Here is a 16,556-nt window from a genome sequence, read left to right on the forward strand (position 1 = left end):
CTCCTGAAAATGAATTTGGCAGTCGTTTGTAATAATATCAATTTTATTTTGAGTGATGTGTTGTTAACTAACTGTACTTGAAACGCCTCCTTTCCATCGCCAGACTGGATATGCCGCTACCTTTTGGTGTGACGTCCTCTACAGAACTGAAGCCCAATTCTCCGCATAGACAATGTAGATAAAGACATGTAAAACTTTGATTTTGATCACTCAATTGCATGTTTTTGTCGCCCTGGTCCATGATTACTTCAAAACTGTTATGGTTACATTATTATCAAAAAACAAATATCAAAAATTGCCAAACACGGACTTCTCTGCTCTCATGCTATTTCAGTATTTCCTCAAGCATCTTAAGGAAAATATTAGTTGAAGAGGACACAAAGTAGAATACGAGCGGACTACCTTCTATTTCTATACCTTCTATTACCATGAATTGATTAACGTGGACCCCGACTTAAACAAGTTGAAAAACTTATTCGGGTGTTACCATTTAGTGGTCAATTGTACGGAATAAGTACTGTACTGTGCAATCTACTAATAAAAGTTTCAATCAATCAAATTTGATTTGTCCTCTTTCTGTTATTCCGTAGGTTCTGACTCAGTCTTTCGCCGATAGAGGGTGCTCCGCATATTTAGGATCGTATTTGGCTTGAGTTTTAACATTTCTTTCCAAACTCCAACCAAAAACCTTCTTCTTCCATGTCAGAATCATTATTAATAAATAATTCATGTTTAATTCATCATTAAATGATTGCTGTACATCACTCAACTCTATAAAATTATAAACTTGCGCTTGGTTCGTCCCAATTCGAATGCAGAGGTCCATACTGTCCACATAGCACAGTCCACCAACTCAAATTCCTTGTGTGTTAAACATACTTGGCCAATGAAGCGGATTCTGATATTGCCATCATTTGGAAATGTATGTAGGCTGACCCCTTTTTTAGTTGTATTGCTGCAACCTGCAACAATGCATCTGGCAGCTATATTTGAGAATTCCTTCAAATTCTGCACAAAAATATTGTAGTTCTGGGTAAAGATGCTACCAAAACACATACTCCACAATATAAAATTGCCTCCAGTCTTCTGTAGGACATCAAAAGGCTTGCTCACATTTTGGAGCTAAAAGTCAGCATTCCAAAATGTGCTGAAACTCGTTTGAAAACAATCCTAAAATCACTACTGTGTCTATTTTGGTGGACATTTTACCTGTGGTCATAATTTTTAGGTCCAGAACGATGACATAAATGCCAATGTAATCAGCATTAGAGGGGTTCTTTAATGTATTATCAAAACTAATACATTTATTTTTACACTTGTATGTTGTTAAATGATATTGAAATGATACTTAAAACAAAATCACTAGAGTAAATAAGAATGTATAGTATATATAATTATTATATTTTAATTCATATGTTCTGATTTTCAAATGCAAACACATATCAGGTCTACGAGAGTCCTGAAATGAATTGTTTGACCATGAAAGTGTACTGTCGTTTGACATAGATCAGTTGTGAGTTTTTTGATATTGCCTTATCTACATGTTCCTCTACAGTTTAAATACGTCAATACCAGGTTCATGATGAAGTAGAGCTCGATGGAGAGGTACACGATAAAAAACACACAGGACCAGCTGCTCTTCGAGTACGCTGGCATCATCACATCAGGGAAGCTACAAGAAAAAACGATGGTCATGTTTGCGTGTGTATCACGGGCGCTAAGACGCAGACAGAAGCAGTCCCAGACTGTGATCTTCCGCTTACTTTGCTGTGGTCAGCAGCACAAACAGACTGACCATGCTGTTCTCCAGAGTGTTGAAGTACTGTAGTGAAGACAGGAAAACTAAATCAGGAAATGTGACCACAACAGAGAGGAAGAAGAACTATCTAGACTACGAATGTCAAAAAGAAACCACAACCTACCGGATCTGCTGTGTTTGTAGAGAAGAGGCAAAAACCTGGGTTGAAAACCACAAACATCACAGTCAAAAACTGGTTTTATCAAAAAGCAATAGCATTAAACAACAATTTTTGAGTAAGAGGAAAATCTAACTTTACAGAAGAAGAGCATTTAAATATTACTATAAACATGGTGCATACAAAATATAAACATTTTACTTCTATTTTTTTTTCATCTCAATTTATAAGTAATTTGAGACACGAGCTGTCACTCAGCTTCTTATTATTGTTAGATGAATATTCTCCCACCTTTGATCAAAATGAAACGCTTTAGAAGTTACCAGCTTTGGCCTTTGCTTTGCTCGAAGAGATAATCACAAAGATTTCACCTTGTTTCTTATCTTTGCGCACGCACACACACATTATTGTCTTTAGTTTTAATGGTGTCACGATGTAGCAGGTGCGGGAAGCGAGAGTGGACAAAAATGTGTGTGTGTTCAGCGCACATTTTAAGTGAACTTTTAGTTTTGATCTCCGCCAAGGAGGAGTAGCAAGGTGGACATAAGCATGTGAGGACGGCTACCATTGAAGAGAAGGCGCCGGACTTTAGACAGCTCGGTCTCCTCTCCAGCGCTGGTATTGCTATTGTTTGTACTTACTCTTTTATATAGAATAAATGATTAACCTTAAATTCTAGTCACCTCTTTTTATTTAGACAGCCTTAGAACTAAAGAATGTGGGAGGACTCTTCCCTGCAAAAGGGGAGGATCCCAGTAATATGCTTTAAGTTGCAAGCATACCTTGAGTCACCAGCATTTTCACTGTCGATTGAAGTAGTTTTTGAGCAATAAAGAGTTAATATATTTTTACATGTTCTGGCTCCTGCTTTGTTTACACAAGAAACAAACGGCCAAACGACAAGCATTTGTCCATAAAAATGTTGAGAAGCTGCAGATGCTGTTTTTGAAGTGTTTCAATTTGTTCCATTTAGTCTTGACTGACAAACTGGGTGGTCAAGCATTACCTTTGGCACACAGACACATATCAATTGTTGTCAACACTGACCTTTCTTTCCCGTCACTCAAATGTGACCGTTTGGAACATAAGCTGCAATTTCATAGTTCCTATTGTTACACGACAGAGACAGTGTTGGCAGATGTCACGAGAGAAACAAGCAACGTGCTCTATGAAATCAAGTCGCTAAATAAGAAGGGAAATTGGCTACACTGGACAGAGAAACAGCCCAAAGCCGGTCCCCAAGCTAAATGCTGAACAATCTTACTACATTATTTCATAAAACTATTGCAGTTGTTTGTAGTACATGCTACTGTAAAGTTTTCCAAACAATATTTCTTGTCTAAAAGTTATCTTTTGCTTTTAAAAGGCATGTTTCATGCACATTGTGGGGTTTTGGGAGGGCCAAACAGGGTTTGGTCTTGGAACGCAATGTGCTTGTAAGTTGAGGTACCACTGAAATATTTTTTAATAATTGCATTATTTCTAGTTTTCATTTCAATAAATAATAATTGCTTCATTATATATTTTCTTACATTAAAGATCAAAAATAGAGACGAGACTGCACCACTTGAAATACAGTACAACATTGTGTGCTTGAGTGTTTTGGTGGCGTGTCCGATGCACTTTTCTAAAAAAAAGGCTCACCCAAAATAGCAAATATGACCATGAAGAAGAGCAGCAGGAGGAGGATGTCAATAAATGGCGGGAGGGACTGGAAGATCTGCCGCAAATTTCTGAATGGATATTGAAAATGTTAGTTACCTTTGTTGATTAAAGTCAGCAAACATCAAACACTGCCCCCCACTTGTGGTAGCATGGATAGACCAGACTTCTTCACCATGTTGTGTACCTGCGCACAGCACCACAGTATCTACAGTCCACCAGGAAAATTGGTCTGAGTGCTCTGGTCACTCGCATGTGGGATGTCTGTCGGACCAGAACCACTATGGCCTCTACAAACTGCAGCAGCAACACACATGTCTGGCGAAAAATGAGAAACAGAGACGTGAGGCTACGGTGTTCTTCACTGCAGTCTTTGGGGGGGGGGGGGGCTGAGGTGATCGGGCTGACCTCTGACAATTAATAGTGTATTATGCATGGAGTTACCTTCACCATTGTCCTCTTGTGTCGTATGAAGATGTGGAATCCCAGCCAACGGAGCTTCATGCACAGCTCAAATGCCACCATAACTAAGGCTAACAGCTCCAGGGTGGCGTGGATCTGCACAGCGATCAAATGTGTTCTTTCTAATGCCGGCTACAGGTAATAATGAACGTGTTGCACCTTCGTTGACATGAGCTAGTCTTCACTCACATAGACGTCCAGGCGCAGAGTCGGCACCGCGGGAGCTTCGCACAGCGACAGCGCCATGAGCAGAAGGCCTATGAGTAGCTCCATCATGTAGAAGATGTGGTTGTGTGCAAAAAGGTACGCCGCCAGCGCCTTGGGGTTTCTGGGGTGGGTGAAGAACTTGTCATTGTTTTCTCCTTCCTGTATGTAACATGAAGAGAATACTGCATAAGGTGCACATCATGTAACCTTGTTATGTAATCATCATATTGTTTGTTCCAGAGTCACACAAGCTTACAGCACTACAAAGCTCACAGAGGTGCACCTATTCAAACATGTGTGCCATAGCTGTTTAAACAAAGTATTTTCTTTTTTTAAATTAACGGACAATGGTGAATCAAATTAAATAACACAAGACAGCAAATAGCAGGGGTTATATTCGGAGACCGCCTGCGAATAGTAAATAAAGGCGAGTAACTGAGATACTCATAAAAATGTCTATTTTTGATTCTAAGAAAGTCTGGACTATGATGGTGCATTAAGGCAACACCGTACACTATGCCGGTATTCTGATGGGAAGTGCTTCCTATTGGAATTCATAAATCCAAGGGATATGGAAATGCAATAGTGAATTGAAAGAATCTCACAATTGTTACACTAAATTGTTATATTTTTGTATTTTGTCATTTAATATACATTTTTCACACTAAAAACGATCAAATGTATGATTTAAAAAGGTATTGTTTTTTGCTGGGAATCCAAAGGCATTCCCAGCATGCCGTGCAGCACTTGATTTTTGACACCTTCACATGTAACCATAACCCAATAAATCGCACATTGGATCGTTAAGTAGTTTGCATGTATGTTAAATGAAAAAATAAAAAAAACAAAGTGATGTTTAGGGTAACAATTAGAGATGTCTGATAATGGCTTTTTTGCCGATATCCGATATTCCGATATTGTCCAACTCTTAATTACCGATACCGATATATACAGTTGTGGAATTAACCCATTATTATGCCTAATTTTGTTGTGATGCCCGGCTGGATGCATTAAACAATGTAACAAGGTTTTCCAAAATAAGAGAACAACTTCAACTCAAGTTATGGAAAAAAGTGCCAACATGGCACTGCCATATTTATTATTGAAGTCACAAAGTGCATTATTTTTTTTAACATGCCTCAAAAACAGCACCTTGGAATGTGGGACATGCTCTCCCTGAAATAATCCTGATATCCACTACAACTATGGGAAACACTGTACTTTGACTTTCACAAAGTGCATTTTTTTTTTTTTTTAAACATGCCACAAAACAACAGCTACAAAAACAATGAAGACACACAGCTTCAGTCCAGAGTATACTATAAACTGGGCTCAATCTGCCCTGTTCTTAACGTATTTGCATGAGTAACAAAAATGTGCAAATAAAAACAAGAAAGGCACAAAAATAAAAAACTGCTTCAGTCTAGACTAGGAGATAACACAGCCATTCTTTAAAGTGCATGAACATTAATAAAACTGCTTCAGTCTAGACTAGTAGAAAACACAGCCATTCTTTAAAGTGCATGGGGAAAAAAGGCACAAAACATAAATAAAACAGTTTCACTCAGTCCAGACTATTAGTCTATTTGTGCAACAGATGAAGCTCAAAGAGTGGGTTGATTATTTTTCTCCTTGTCATCACGTGTGAGAGGAAGATTTTTCTGAATGAAAACAAGCATCTCAGCATTGTCACAATGTATGCGATTTCTGTTCTTGTCGATGATATGGGCGGCAGCACTAAACAGACGTTCGCTGCCGACACGGATGCAGCGTGCGGTGAGGTACTGGGCGGGGGGCGGGGGTGTATAATGTAGCGTCCCGGAAGAGTTAGTCTTGCAAGGGGTTCTGGGTATTTGTTCTGTTGTGTTTATGTTGTGTTACGGTGCAGATGTTCTCCCAAAATGTGTTTGTCATTCTTGTTTGGTGTGGGTTCACAGTGTGGCGCATATTTGTAACAGTGTTAAAGTTGTTTATACAGCCACCCTCAGTGTGACCTGTATGGCTGTTGATCAAGAGTGCTTGCATTCACTTGTGTGTGTCAAAAGCCTTTTATATTATGTGACTGGGACGGCACGCAAATGCAGTGCCTTTAAGGATCATTGGCGCTCTGTATTACACTCTGCGTCCGTGTACACAGCGGCGTTTTTAAAAGTCATAAATATTACTCTTAGAGACCGATACCGATAATTTTGAAACCAATACCGATAATTTCCGATATTACATTTTAAAGCATTTATCGGCCTGTCCGTAGTAACAATTGTACTTATTTAAAAGATTAATTCAATGCATTACATTTCGGCATTCCTTGGATTTATATCGATGCATGGGGCGCATGAATTCCAAAACAGAGCACGTGTCGCCAAAACACCGACTCATACATCCTCCCCTCTTTCTACCTCTTGCTACCTTGACGTTAGTGTTTTCCTCTGATTTCAGATCAACATTTGCCATAAAAGTGAGTATTCTAATTATTAAATAAGATCCAACTCCAATAACTTTTTTCATCTCTCTTCTATTGCCGTTGTTTGCTCGTGACAAAAAAAGTGAACAAGCTAAATGCGTACAAGCAAAATGCAGGTTAAGCTTCAAGTTAATGCCTCAAACATTTATTTCATTTGTATTGTGTATTCTATTTTTATTTTACTTATTTTTTCTTGTTTTTATTTTAACTTATTAATTTATTTTATTTGTATTTTTCTAACAAATGTTACTAAATCCATGTTATTATGCTTTATTATCAGTTTTTAATTCTTACCAACTTATGTTGAATAGACATGTTTTCGGATAAAAAAACCCTACAATTAATTACAAATTAAAGGAAAAAAAAAGGTGTTTTGACCAAAAATCACAGATTTGCGTGGATGCATAAGTGGAATCACAAATTTACACGGTATTACAAATATGGAAACCAATGCTTTACCTTTAATTGAACCTATTATATAAAAAGTGTGTTGAAAATAGAGGGGAAAAGATTAATACACATTTTTAGCAATTCCGAAGCACTTTTTAGATCAATTCCCAAGCTTATGCAATATAAGCTGGAAAAATGTGCCTCTAAAGTCATACAAAAACTTTCAGATCAAAAAGTCATCATGGAGTCTTTGGAGACGTCCGTATACATGTGCGAGTCAGCGAGACCGCTGAAAACATCTATAGTATAAAAAAATGTCACCCTAAATACATCAAAAACCCAAAAAACTTGCAAAATCTACAAAACGGACACCATTTTTCATAGCAGTACGTCTGTGATGCAGAGGCATGTCGGACATCTGGAGGACGCGGCATTTGACTCGACACAACAAGATAGTTAGCTTTTAGCTAGCTAACAAGGGAGAGACAGAGTTGTGTGGAAAATAGCTTTAACCATTGTTTTAGCCAAAATTAGCAGCTAAACTTTGTTAAAACTCCTGTGAGTAGCATTACAGAATTAAGAACATTAACATTGCTTGGATGATGATGATTATAATGGTGTATTTGAGGTGAAAATGATTTTAATATTGTTATTTATATTATTGGAAAATTCGCAGTCAATTCCTCAATCTACAGCTTTCTTTTACATAAATTAAATTGAATAACCCCTGGGACTACAAACGTAAATTAGTTTGTGGCTAAAATCTGACATGTTTACGTTCATGTTTCTAATATATCTGTTCATTAACATGTACTGTCCTATTCATATAAGTTCAGATTCAAATTCAAATTCAAATAGTTAGCCTAATGAGCAACATTGTACTTAAATAAATATTTCTGAATGAAGAATAGTCGTCCATCGTTTGTTGCTGTTAATTGGTTCTGGACAGAACCGCGTTAATCAAATTTCCGCAAAGTATGAATCATTCAGTGTTTCCAATACATTTATTTGTGGCGCCCAGCCACAAATACATTTGGACCGTCATAAATACATTTGATGCTATCTATGTCCTCAATAATGAATACCATACATTATAATGGGACTGTCTGTAAATACAGATTGTCGTAACAAATCTGTACAGTAGATGGAATTGAAACCTGTTAAGCACCTGGGGTCTCATGTGACAACAGTTGCGTGGCATTCCTACTAAAACAGACGTACTGTATGTTCAAATCCAGAAAAGTACGTATGCCAGTAAAAATTTAGATTTGGTAAAGTGTGTGCACTTTTCTTTTTTACATCGCAATCAACTTGAAATTGGTCCCAAATATCGGCGTAGCTTGGCAGGCCCAGGATACGCGCCCTTTTAAATACGCAAATCATATTGAAAGTAGCAATGTTCTTAAGCGCTGCACATTGTGGCCAAACACAGGACTGTATAATGTGCTTCTTTCTGGTGTTGGGAGCGATCATCAGCGAGTTGAAATTGCTGTGTGCTGCAGGAAGTTGGATATACATCGCCAAAACAGACGAGTGTTTAAAAATATATAATTGCTAATTATGTAACCTTGCAATCTTTTAAATGTTAACATCCCAGCATATCACAAAGGATACAAAAAACTTTGACTTTGTTTGACTACTCAATTTATTATTACAACGGAGCGGTAGAAGCCGAATACGTGACATCCCCTTCGGATCCTTTTGGTGCCAGTGTGCGGCGACCACTTGCTGCTGCTGTCCGTGTGACATGGCCAAGGAGTCACAGGAACACGTTTTGATATTATAAATTATTATTATGGACCATTAAATACATTGACAAAAATCTAAATTTCTGTCCTTGCCTCGTTTTTTTTTTGTTAAAATCAGATGTTGGCAAAGCCCGAACGACCACCTCATCCTGTGGGGCTGCGTGGTTGCGGCTGTGCCAGTAACTTGAGGGTTCCGGGTTCGATCCCCGCCTCCGCCATCCTAGTCACTGCCGTGCCTTTGTGTCCTTGGGCAAGATACTTTACCCACTTGCTCCCAGTGCCACCCACACTGGTTTAAATGTAACTTAGAAAATGGCTTTCACTATGTAAAGCACTTAGAGTCATTAGAGGAAAGCGCTAAATAAATGTATTTCACTTCTCTTCACCTCTGTGTATTGTCGAAGTATCCACAGCCTAGAGAGAATTTGAGACTTTTGGAGGTTCTAACAGGAGAGCTCAGATCACTATTCTAAATAACCAGCAGGTGCTGCTGTAGTTATGCCTCACCTATCCAAATTCTCTTAATAGCTTGCCATGTTTAATAAAAACAGAACAAAGTTAATTTATATTTCTAAACATTTTTGTTTCGCTCTTTTTTTCCCTGCTCACATGCATCATGGCCAATTATGTGATTTAAATTATCATCTAGCGCGCCCTGCAAACCAATGACACAAATCAATTGAAGTCTTGTGGGAAATACTTTCATTAATCATAAATTTTCATCGATATAGCATAACATTTTTATTAATACATTACAGCCGTCTAGACATGAAATAACACAGAGTCACCGTTACACTCTTTTAATCCAGTGTAGTAATGCTGCTTTATGCTAAGCCAATTAGTGGCCACGATACTGAACAGCACACTCTGATAGGTTTGGTCATCTCTAGTTGCCAATACCACTGTAGTATTGATATTTGTAGTTCATTTAGCCATTTTTATGCTTGAAAATTCTTAATTTAGGCCAACAATTTTGTTAAATAAGCTTTTTTTCTAAATAGCTGATGGATAGTCAACAAACAAAATAGTTGTTAGTGTCACATAAGACTATGTGTGCATCCTCTAAGGTTCCATGGTACATGGCTTTACAGTTCAATACACTTTATTCCTTCCTACCTCACTGCCAGACAAATAAAAATGCAAAGGTCGGGTGTGGCAGGTGAAATAACATTGTTATATAACATCATCATGTGACGTTACAGTTAGTGCACGAGAATACCTGTAGGTAGATGGCAGCCTCCTGGTAGTTCATCTCCCAACTTTGCCGTAAAGACCCACTGTGAGCTCGGTGGGTTTGAGGCCCGGGTGTTGACACCACAGTGTTACTCACAATGTCATAATTCCCTGCACCTCCATCTAGAAGACATTTGTAGAATGTTAAAAAAACAGCATCGATTCTAAATACACAGTACACAAAAGACTGCCCGTACCATAAGAGTCCAATTGCATCTGTGAGCAATAGGAGGAGATCACGACAGGACTTTCATTGCTACTCTGATCATCACTGAACGCAGCTGTGTGGCTGTTTAAACACTCCATTGATCCGTTTGGAGCTGTATGTGTGTGTGTGTTTGTCTCGGTAGTGGAAGTCCACAGCACAAATCATTCACAGTGTTACAGTCTTTTTCCAACTTCCACACACGTGGGGATACAGATGGTCCCACATTCCACTGAGGACTAATGTTAATTGCAGAAACATTGAAGTGTTGTGTTGTGTGCGTGTCCAGAGCACAAAATAATGCTTGTGATGATCAATACATTTAATTCGATTTTAAATTTGGAGCTCATGAGAGTCCAGGATAACACTTAAATGGTGCATATAGAAAATTGAAGTTTGAGCATCTTGTCATGACATCAACGCTCACAAGGCATTCAATAGCTTAACACGACATGTTAAATTTGCTTTGATAGATTGCAAACACTCCCTTCATGTGTTCTTCTCCAGCTGCATGCTTATTGTGTACTTCACTAGTCTATCTGGTCGCTCCACCCACGCATAGTGCATGATCCAACTCCTTGGATTAAAATGTTGCCATAATTAACACGCAAACTGGATCTTAAAAAAAGAATGCAGTCACAGCCGTGTGCTGTCCACCATGACTGTGTGACACTGCAGTGTGAGAGATCAGATTCTATTCCTGCAGAGGCCCGCCTGTTGTCCACAGAAGTGATGTCCGCCAGAAGCCATTCCAATCCATCTTTTGCCGTGGAACAATAATAAAGCTAAAAAAACAGCAAGTGGTGTCAGACTACCACAATCTGCTTTCATGACGTTCACTGTTTTGTAGTGGTCTAAAGAGTCAATGACATGAGCATAAAAACTGAACTCCACCCCTCTATCCCATCACGTGAGCTGTCATCTGACTTAAAACAACTGCAGCGTCTCTGAAGAATTCCAACTCCCAAACATTCCCTCTCTCCAGAAACATCTCCCAAGGATAATCCACAGTAACAGAATGTTTTCTTTCTTATCAGACACTCCTACACATCCTGGAAAACAACCTCTTCTCTTCCTGTTCATTTCAAGACCCAGTCTGCTCACACACAAACTGTGTACACTACAGGGCACAAAAATGCACAAAAAGCATGCTATACGTGAGGGTTTTGCTGTGTTGCTATTTTCTCCGATGAGTCACTTTGTAACCTTTATGAGGCAAACAGTACAAGCTGAGAAGACGCATGCATGTACTGCAAAAGTGGACTAATGGCAAGCAAATGAGCATGAAAAAAAACCTCACCAATTACTTTATTAGTATGCATACATACATACATACATACAGTGGGGCAAAAAAGTATTTAGTCAGCCACCAATTGTGCAAGTTCTCCCACTTAAAATAATGACAGAGGTCTGTAATTTTCATCATAGGTACACTTCAACTGTGAGAGACAGAATGTGAAAAGAAAATCCAGGAATTCACATTGTAGGAATTTTAAAGAATTTATTTGTAAATTATGGTGGAAAATAAGTATTTGGTCACTTCAAACAAGGAAGATCTCTGGCTCTCACAGACCTGTAACTTCTTCTTTAAGAAGCTCTTCTGTCCTCCACTCGTTACCTGTATTAATGGCACCTCTTTGAACTTGTTATCTGTATAAAAGACACCTGTCCACAGCCTCAAACAGTCAGACTCCAAACTCCACTATGGCCAAGACCAAAGAGCTGTCGAAGGACACCAGGAAAAGAATTGTAGACCTGCACCAGACTGTGAAGAGTGAATCTACAATAGGCAAGCAGCTTGGTGTGAAAAAATCAACTGTGGGAGCAATTATCAGAAAATGGAAGACATACAAGACCACTGATAATCTCCCTCGATCTGGGGCTCCACGCAAGATCTCATCCCGTGGGGTCAAAATGATCATGAGAACGGTGAGCAAAAATCTCAGAACCACACGGGTGGACCTGGTGAATGACCTGCAGAGAGCTGGGACCAAAGTAACAAAGGTTACGATCAGTAACACACTACGCCGACAGGGAATCAAATCCTGCAGTGCCAGACGTGTCCCCCTGCTTAAGCCAGTGCATGTCCAGGCCCGTCTGAAGTTTGCCAGAGAGCACATGGATGATACAGCAGAGGGTTGGGAGAATGTCATGTGGTCAGATGAAACCAAAATAGAACTTTTTGGTATAAACTCAACTCGTCGTGTTTGGAAGAAGAAGAATACTGAGTTGCATCCCAAGAACACCATACCTACTGTGACGCATGGGGGTGGAAACATCATGCTTTGGGGCTGTTTTTCTGCTAAGGGGACAGGCTGACTGATCCGTGTTAAGGAAAGAATGAATGGGGCCATGTATCGTGAGATTTTGAGCCAAAACCTCCTTCCATCAGTGAGAGCTTTGAAGATGAAACGTGGCTGGGTCTTCCAGCATGTCAATGATCCCAAACACACCGCCCAGGAAGCGAAGGAGTGGCTCCGTAAGAAGCATTTGAAAGTCCTGGAGTGGCCTAGCCAGTCTCCAGACCTCAACCCCATAGAAAATCTGTGGAGGGAGTTGAAAGTCCGTGTTGCTCGGCGACAGCCCCAAAACATCACTGCTCTCGAGAAGATCTGCATGGAGGAATGGGCCAAAATACCAGCTACTGTGTGTGCAAACCTGGTAAAGACCTATAGTGATCGTTTGACCTCTGTTATTGCCAACAAAGGTTATATTACAAAGTATTGAGTTGAATTTGTGTTATTGACCAAATACTTATTTTCCACCATAATTTACAAATAAATTCTTTAAAAATTCTACAATGTGAATTCCTGGATTTTTTTTTCACATTCTGTCTCTCACAGTTGAAGTGTACCTATGATGAAAATTACAGACCTATGTGATCATTTTAAGTGGGAGAACTTGTACAATTGGTGGCTGACTAAATACTTTTTTGCCCCACTGTATATGTGTGTTATACAGTACAGGTCAAAAGTTTGGACACACCTTCTCATTTCAATGTTTTTTCTTTATTTTCATGACTACTTACATTGTAGATTGTCACTGAAGGCATCAAAACTATGACACCTGTGAAGTGAACCTTTTCAAGTGACGACCTCTTGAAGCTCACAGAGAGAATGCCAACAGTAATCACAGCAAAGAGTGGCTATTTTGAAGAAACTAGAACAGGGGTCCCCAAACTGTTTGACTCAGGCGCCGCATTGGGTTAAAAAAAACTTGGCCGGGGGCCGGGCTGTGTGTGTGTATGTGTATGTGTATATCATATACGATTAGGAGACACTGGGAGTAACAAGTGGTAGAAAATGGATTAGAAAAATAATGTGTTTTTTTTTGTTCTTTTAAACTTGGGACTTCTCACGGGCCGGGTTTTGGACGCGGGCGGGCAGTAGTTTAGTTTGGGGACGACTGAAATAGAATATAAAACATGTTCCAAATATTTCACCTTTTTTTGTTAAGTATATAACTCCACATGTGTTTATTCATAGTTTTGATGACATTTGATACCATGTAAATAGTCATGAAAATAAAGAAAACCCATTGAATAAGAAAGTGTGTCCAAACTTTTGGCCTGTACTGTATGTATGTATGTATGTATGCATTTATATATATATATATATATATATATATATATATATATATATATATATATATATATATATATATATATATATATATATATATATATATATATATAGTATATATACTATATGAGCAAACTATATTAGCAAAATATAATGACAAAAACAACTTGATGCTTAGTCAATCAATCTTTATAAATGAAAATTCCTTGACATACTTCTTGTGTTGGACTAAATCTAAAGTGTGCCTATTGCCTAATAATGTGGATAGTGAGGGCACACAGCCATATAGAAGTAAACAACAACAGTACTTAGCGCACATACCGTAGCATTATCAAATCATTTAAATCAACGTTGTTGTGGTGTTTAAGCAGATGTTAATAAACATCATTCAATATTTACACATTAAAAATATACTGAAATAGTTGATCCTGATAGCTAAATATGGAGGTATCCATTTTTTGGTGGTCTAAATGCCCCAAACAGACATGATACAAATGCAAAAAAAAACAAAAAACATATGCAACACGGAAATGTTGCAAATCAAAATTTCTGCAATCACGCTGATGCAGTACTAAATAAAATAATCATAATCCTTACACAGGTTTAAAAAAAGGTGCCGCATACAAGCGTTTTTTCGTGTGTTTCTTGCCATCTCAGGGTCTAAGATGACCAATTTCTCGGTCTATGGTCACATCCTTCTACTATCCAGGTGAGCGGCATGATATAAATCTAGAATTAACTTTCACCAGCTCAGAGGCAATGTGCCAGCTCACCGGCTCAATATGTCAATTTAGCAGCATAAGCGAGTTAGCTTTCTGTGATCACGGTACCACTAAATATAGTTTGTCTGCATTAGCATTTATAACAATTTCGTTAAAACTTGGTTAAAGGTGCTGTTTGCAACTTCCTCACAGTAACATTTTTCAAAGAAAAAAAATCTAACAAGAACACCACCGGCTAGCTTATGTTACCATTAATTATTTAACAGAACACAATTGTTTGACAATTGTCTATATTTTTCACAATTACAAATTTTATGTAATACAATTTTTTTCTGTAGGCTCGAATAAAATGATTGGTGTTCACGGCGGTCACTCACGCGGTCTTGTTAATTCGTCTGGGCAGGGAGCGCGTGCACACATACAAAAACAGTCCAAGCGACGCAACGAACAAGTTGCAGTCATGTTGTTGTTATTATAGAATATACATTTGATGACAGCTAATGCTAACTATCCAAATTGCTAATATTAACTAACAACACCTAAAGCTAATGCACGAGTATGTGTAACCTACGTACGTAATTACGTCATTACGTATGAGTAGCCGTGAGAAGGAGGGCTATACTGGGTAAAATACATTGGAAAGTTAGCGCCCTCTATAGGCATCTGTGTAAATGTTGCAAACAGCCCCTGTAATACTCAGATCACAAGATGTAAAGGGAGTATTGTTGGCTATTTTTAGAGGTATTTATGCGAGTAATAGTCTACTCCCATTAGCTGCATTGTTGGCCATATTTTACGACTTAGAATGCACACACAAAAAAAGAAAAACAAATGTGTTCTATTCTTACAGAGGGATTGTGAATGCTAGGCAAACTTCCAACAAGTGCACTTCCACTTTAAAGGTGGGCTCCCCTGTAAACCCAGCAAATGTATATTTTGTTTCGTGAACTTGCAGTGTTTTGTTTCGTGAACTTGCAGCATTTCTCTAATGCAGTTGTTTTGAGGAGTTGTGTGTGTTTTTGTCATTTGGCCATGTCGGCCACCGTAGATTCGATCCAACAACAATAGGAACAAAGTAACACCCACTTATTAAAAGGCACATATAACGTTACGTGATTTGGTTTATTAAATACACTTTATGGGGGTAAAACAAGTATTTACAATACATTTACTTACTCTCGTCTCCCCTATCCGGCTCCTCGTTGAGTAAACCGCTGTTTGCATCATCCCAGGTGAGGATGAGAGGCACGTCGTCGTCGTCGTCAACAATCTCCATTCTGAACAAAATAAACAAATACTCGGTTAAATGAGAGAAACGTTACACGGGAACAAAGCTAGTTAACTACATAAATATACTGTTTTGGTGGAAAACAGTATATCATGGCAGTGGCTAACGCTAAGTTGTTAGCTAACATATAGTACTTCGAAGTATTGTGGTGAACCATAACGAAAATAAATACGTAATTAAAATGTTAAGCAGGTTAAAAACAAACATTAAATTGACTGTCGAGTAAGTGGATATAGTTTGTTGTTTACAGCTTTAGTCGTGTCCTGTCACGCAGGGGACATCTGTCACCGAGTCAGCCGGTCAGTGTGTCACAAGCCGCCCTTCTCCTGCTGCGTCCATCTCGACATCTTCTCACCCCGGAGAACTGAATTAGGTGCAAACTCCAAAATTATTAAGCCGCTTCCCTAAACAAAATGGGTCTTGTTACGACAAACTTTCCTGTAAACACTACATTCATTTACAAAAGCAACCCGAGCGCTGCATCTGAGTTAGGATCGTGTCCGTTTTTACGACACTTTCAGCGAATCACGGCAGTCTGTGACCATGTTGTATTTCAAAATAAAAGTGGCAGATATTTTAATACATGAATTATACATAAATACAAATACATTCCTTTCAGATCGAAAATATGATTTAGGCATAGGGTCATTTTAAAATCCTGTGGTAAATAAACAGGTTTGA

General features: G+C 38.6%; 1 protein-coding gene across 1 annotated transcript in view; it reads right to left on the minus strand.

The window, feature by feature from the left end:
* tpcn1 (two pore segment channel 1) overlaps positions 1-16,403 on the minus strand; it is a 36,553-nt gene extending 20,150 nt beyond the window's left edge. The window contains exons 1-10 of the mRNA XM_061986437.1: positions 16,124-16,403; positions 15,764-15,864; positions 10,066-10,202; positions 4,230-4,406; positions 4,023-4,136; positions 3,766-3,896; positions 3,561-3,649; positions 1,923-1,957; positions 1,764-1,822; positions 1,573-1,672 (exon numbers count right to left, since the gene is read on the minus strand). Of these exons, the coding sequence (XP_061842421.1) occupies positions 1,573-1,672; positions 1,764-1,822; positions 1,923-1,957; positions 3,561-3,649; positions 3,766-3,896; positions 4,023-4,136; positions 4,230-4,406; positions 10,066-10,202; positions 15,764-15,863 (942 nt within the window). The 5' untranslated portion in view covers position 15,864; positions 16,124-16,403. The remainder of the gene's footprint in view (positions 1-1,572; positions 1,673-1,763; positions 1,823-1,922; positions 1,958-3,560; positions 3,650-3,765; positions 3,897-4,022; positions 4,137-4,229; positions 4,407-10,065; positions 10,203-15,763; positions 15,865-16,123) is intronic.
* Between the last annotated feature and the right edge of the window lie 153 nt (positions 16,404-16,556).

The sequence above is a fragment of the Nerophis lumbriciformis genome, linkage group LG12 (assembly GCF_033978685.3).
Source record: "Nerophis lumbriciformis linkage group LG12, RoL_Nlum_v2.1, whole genome shotgun sequence".
Lineage (NCBI taxonomy): Eukaryota > Metazoa > Chordata > Actinopteri > Syngnathiformes > Syngnathidae > Nerophis > Nerophis lumbriciformis.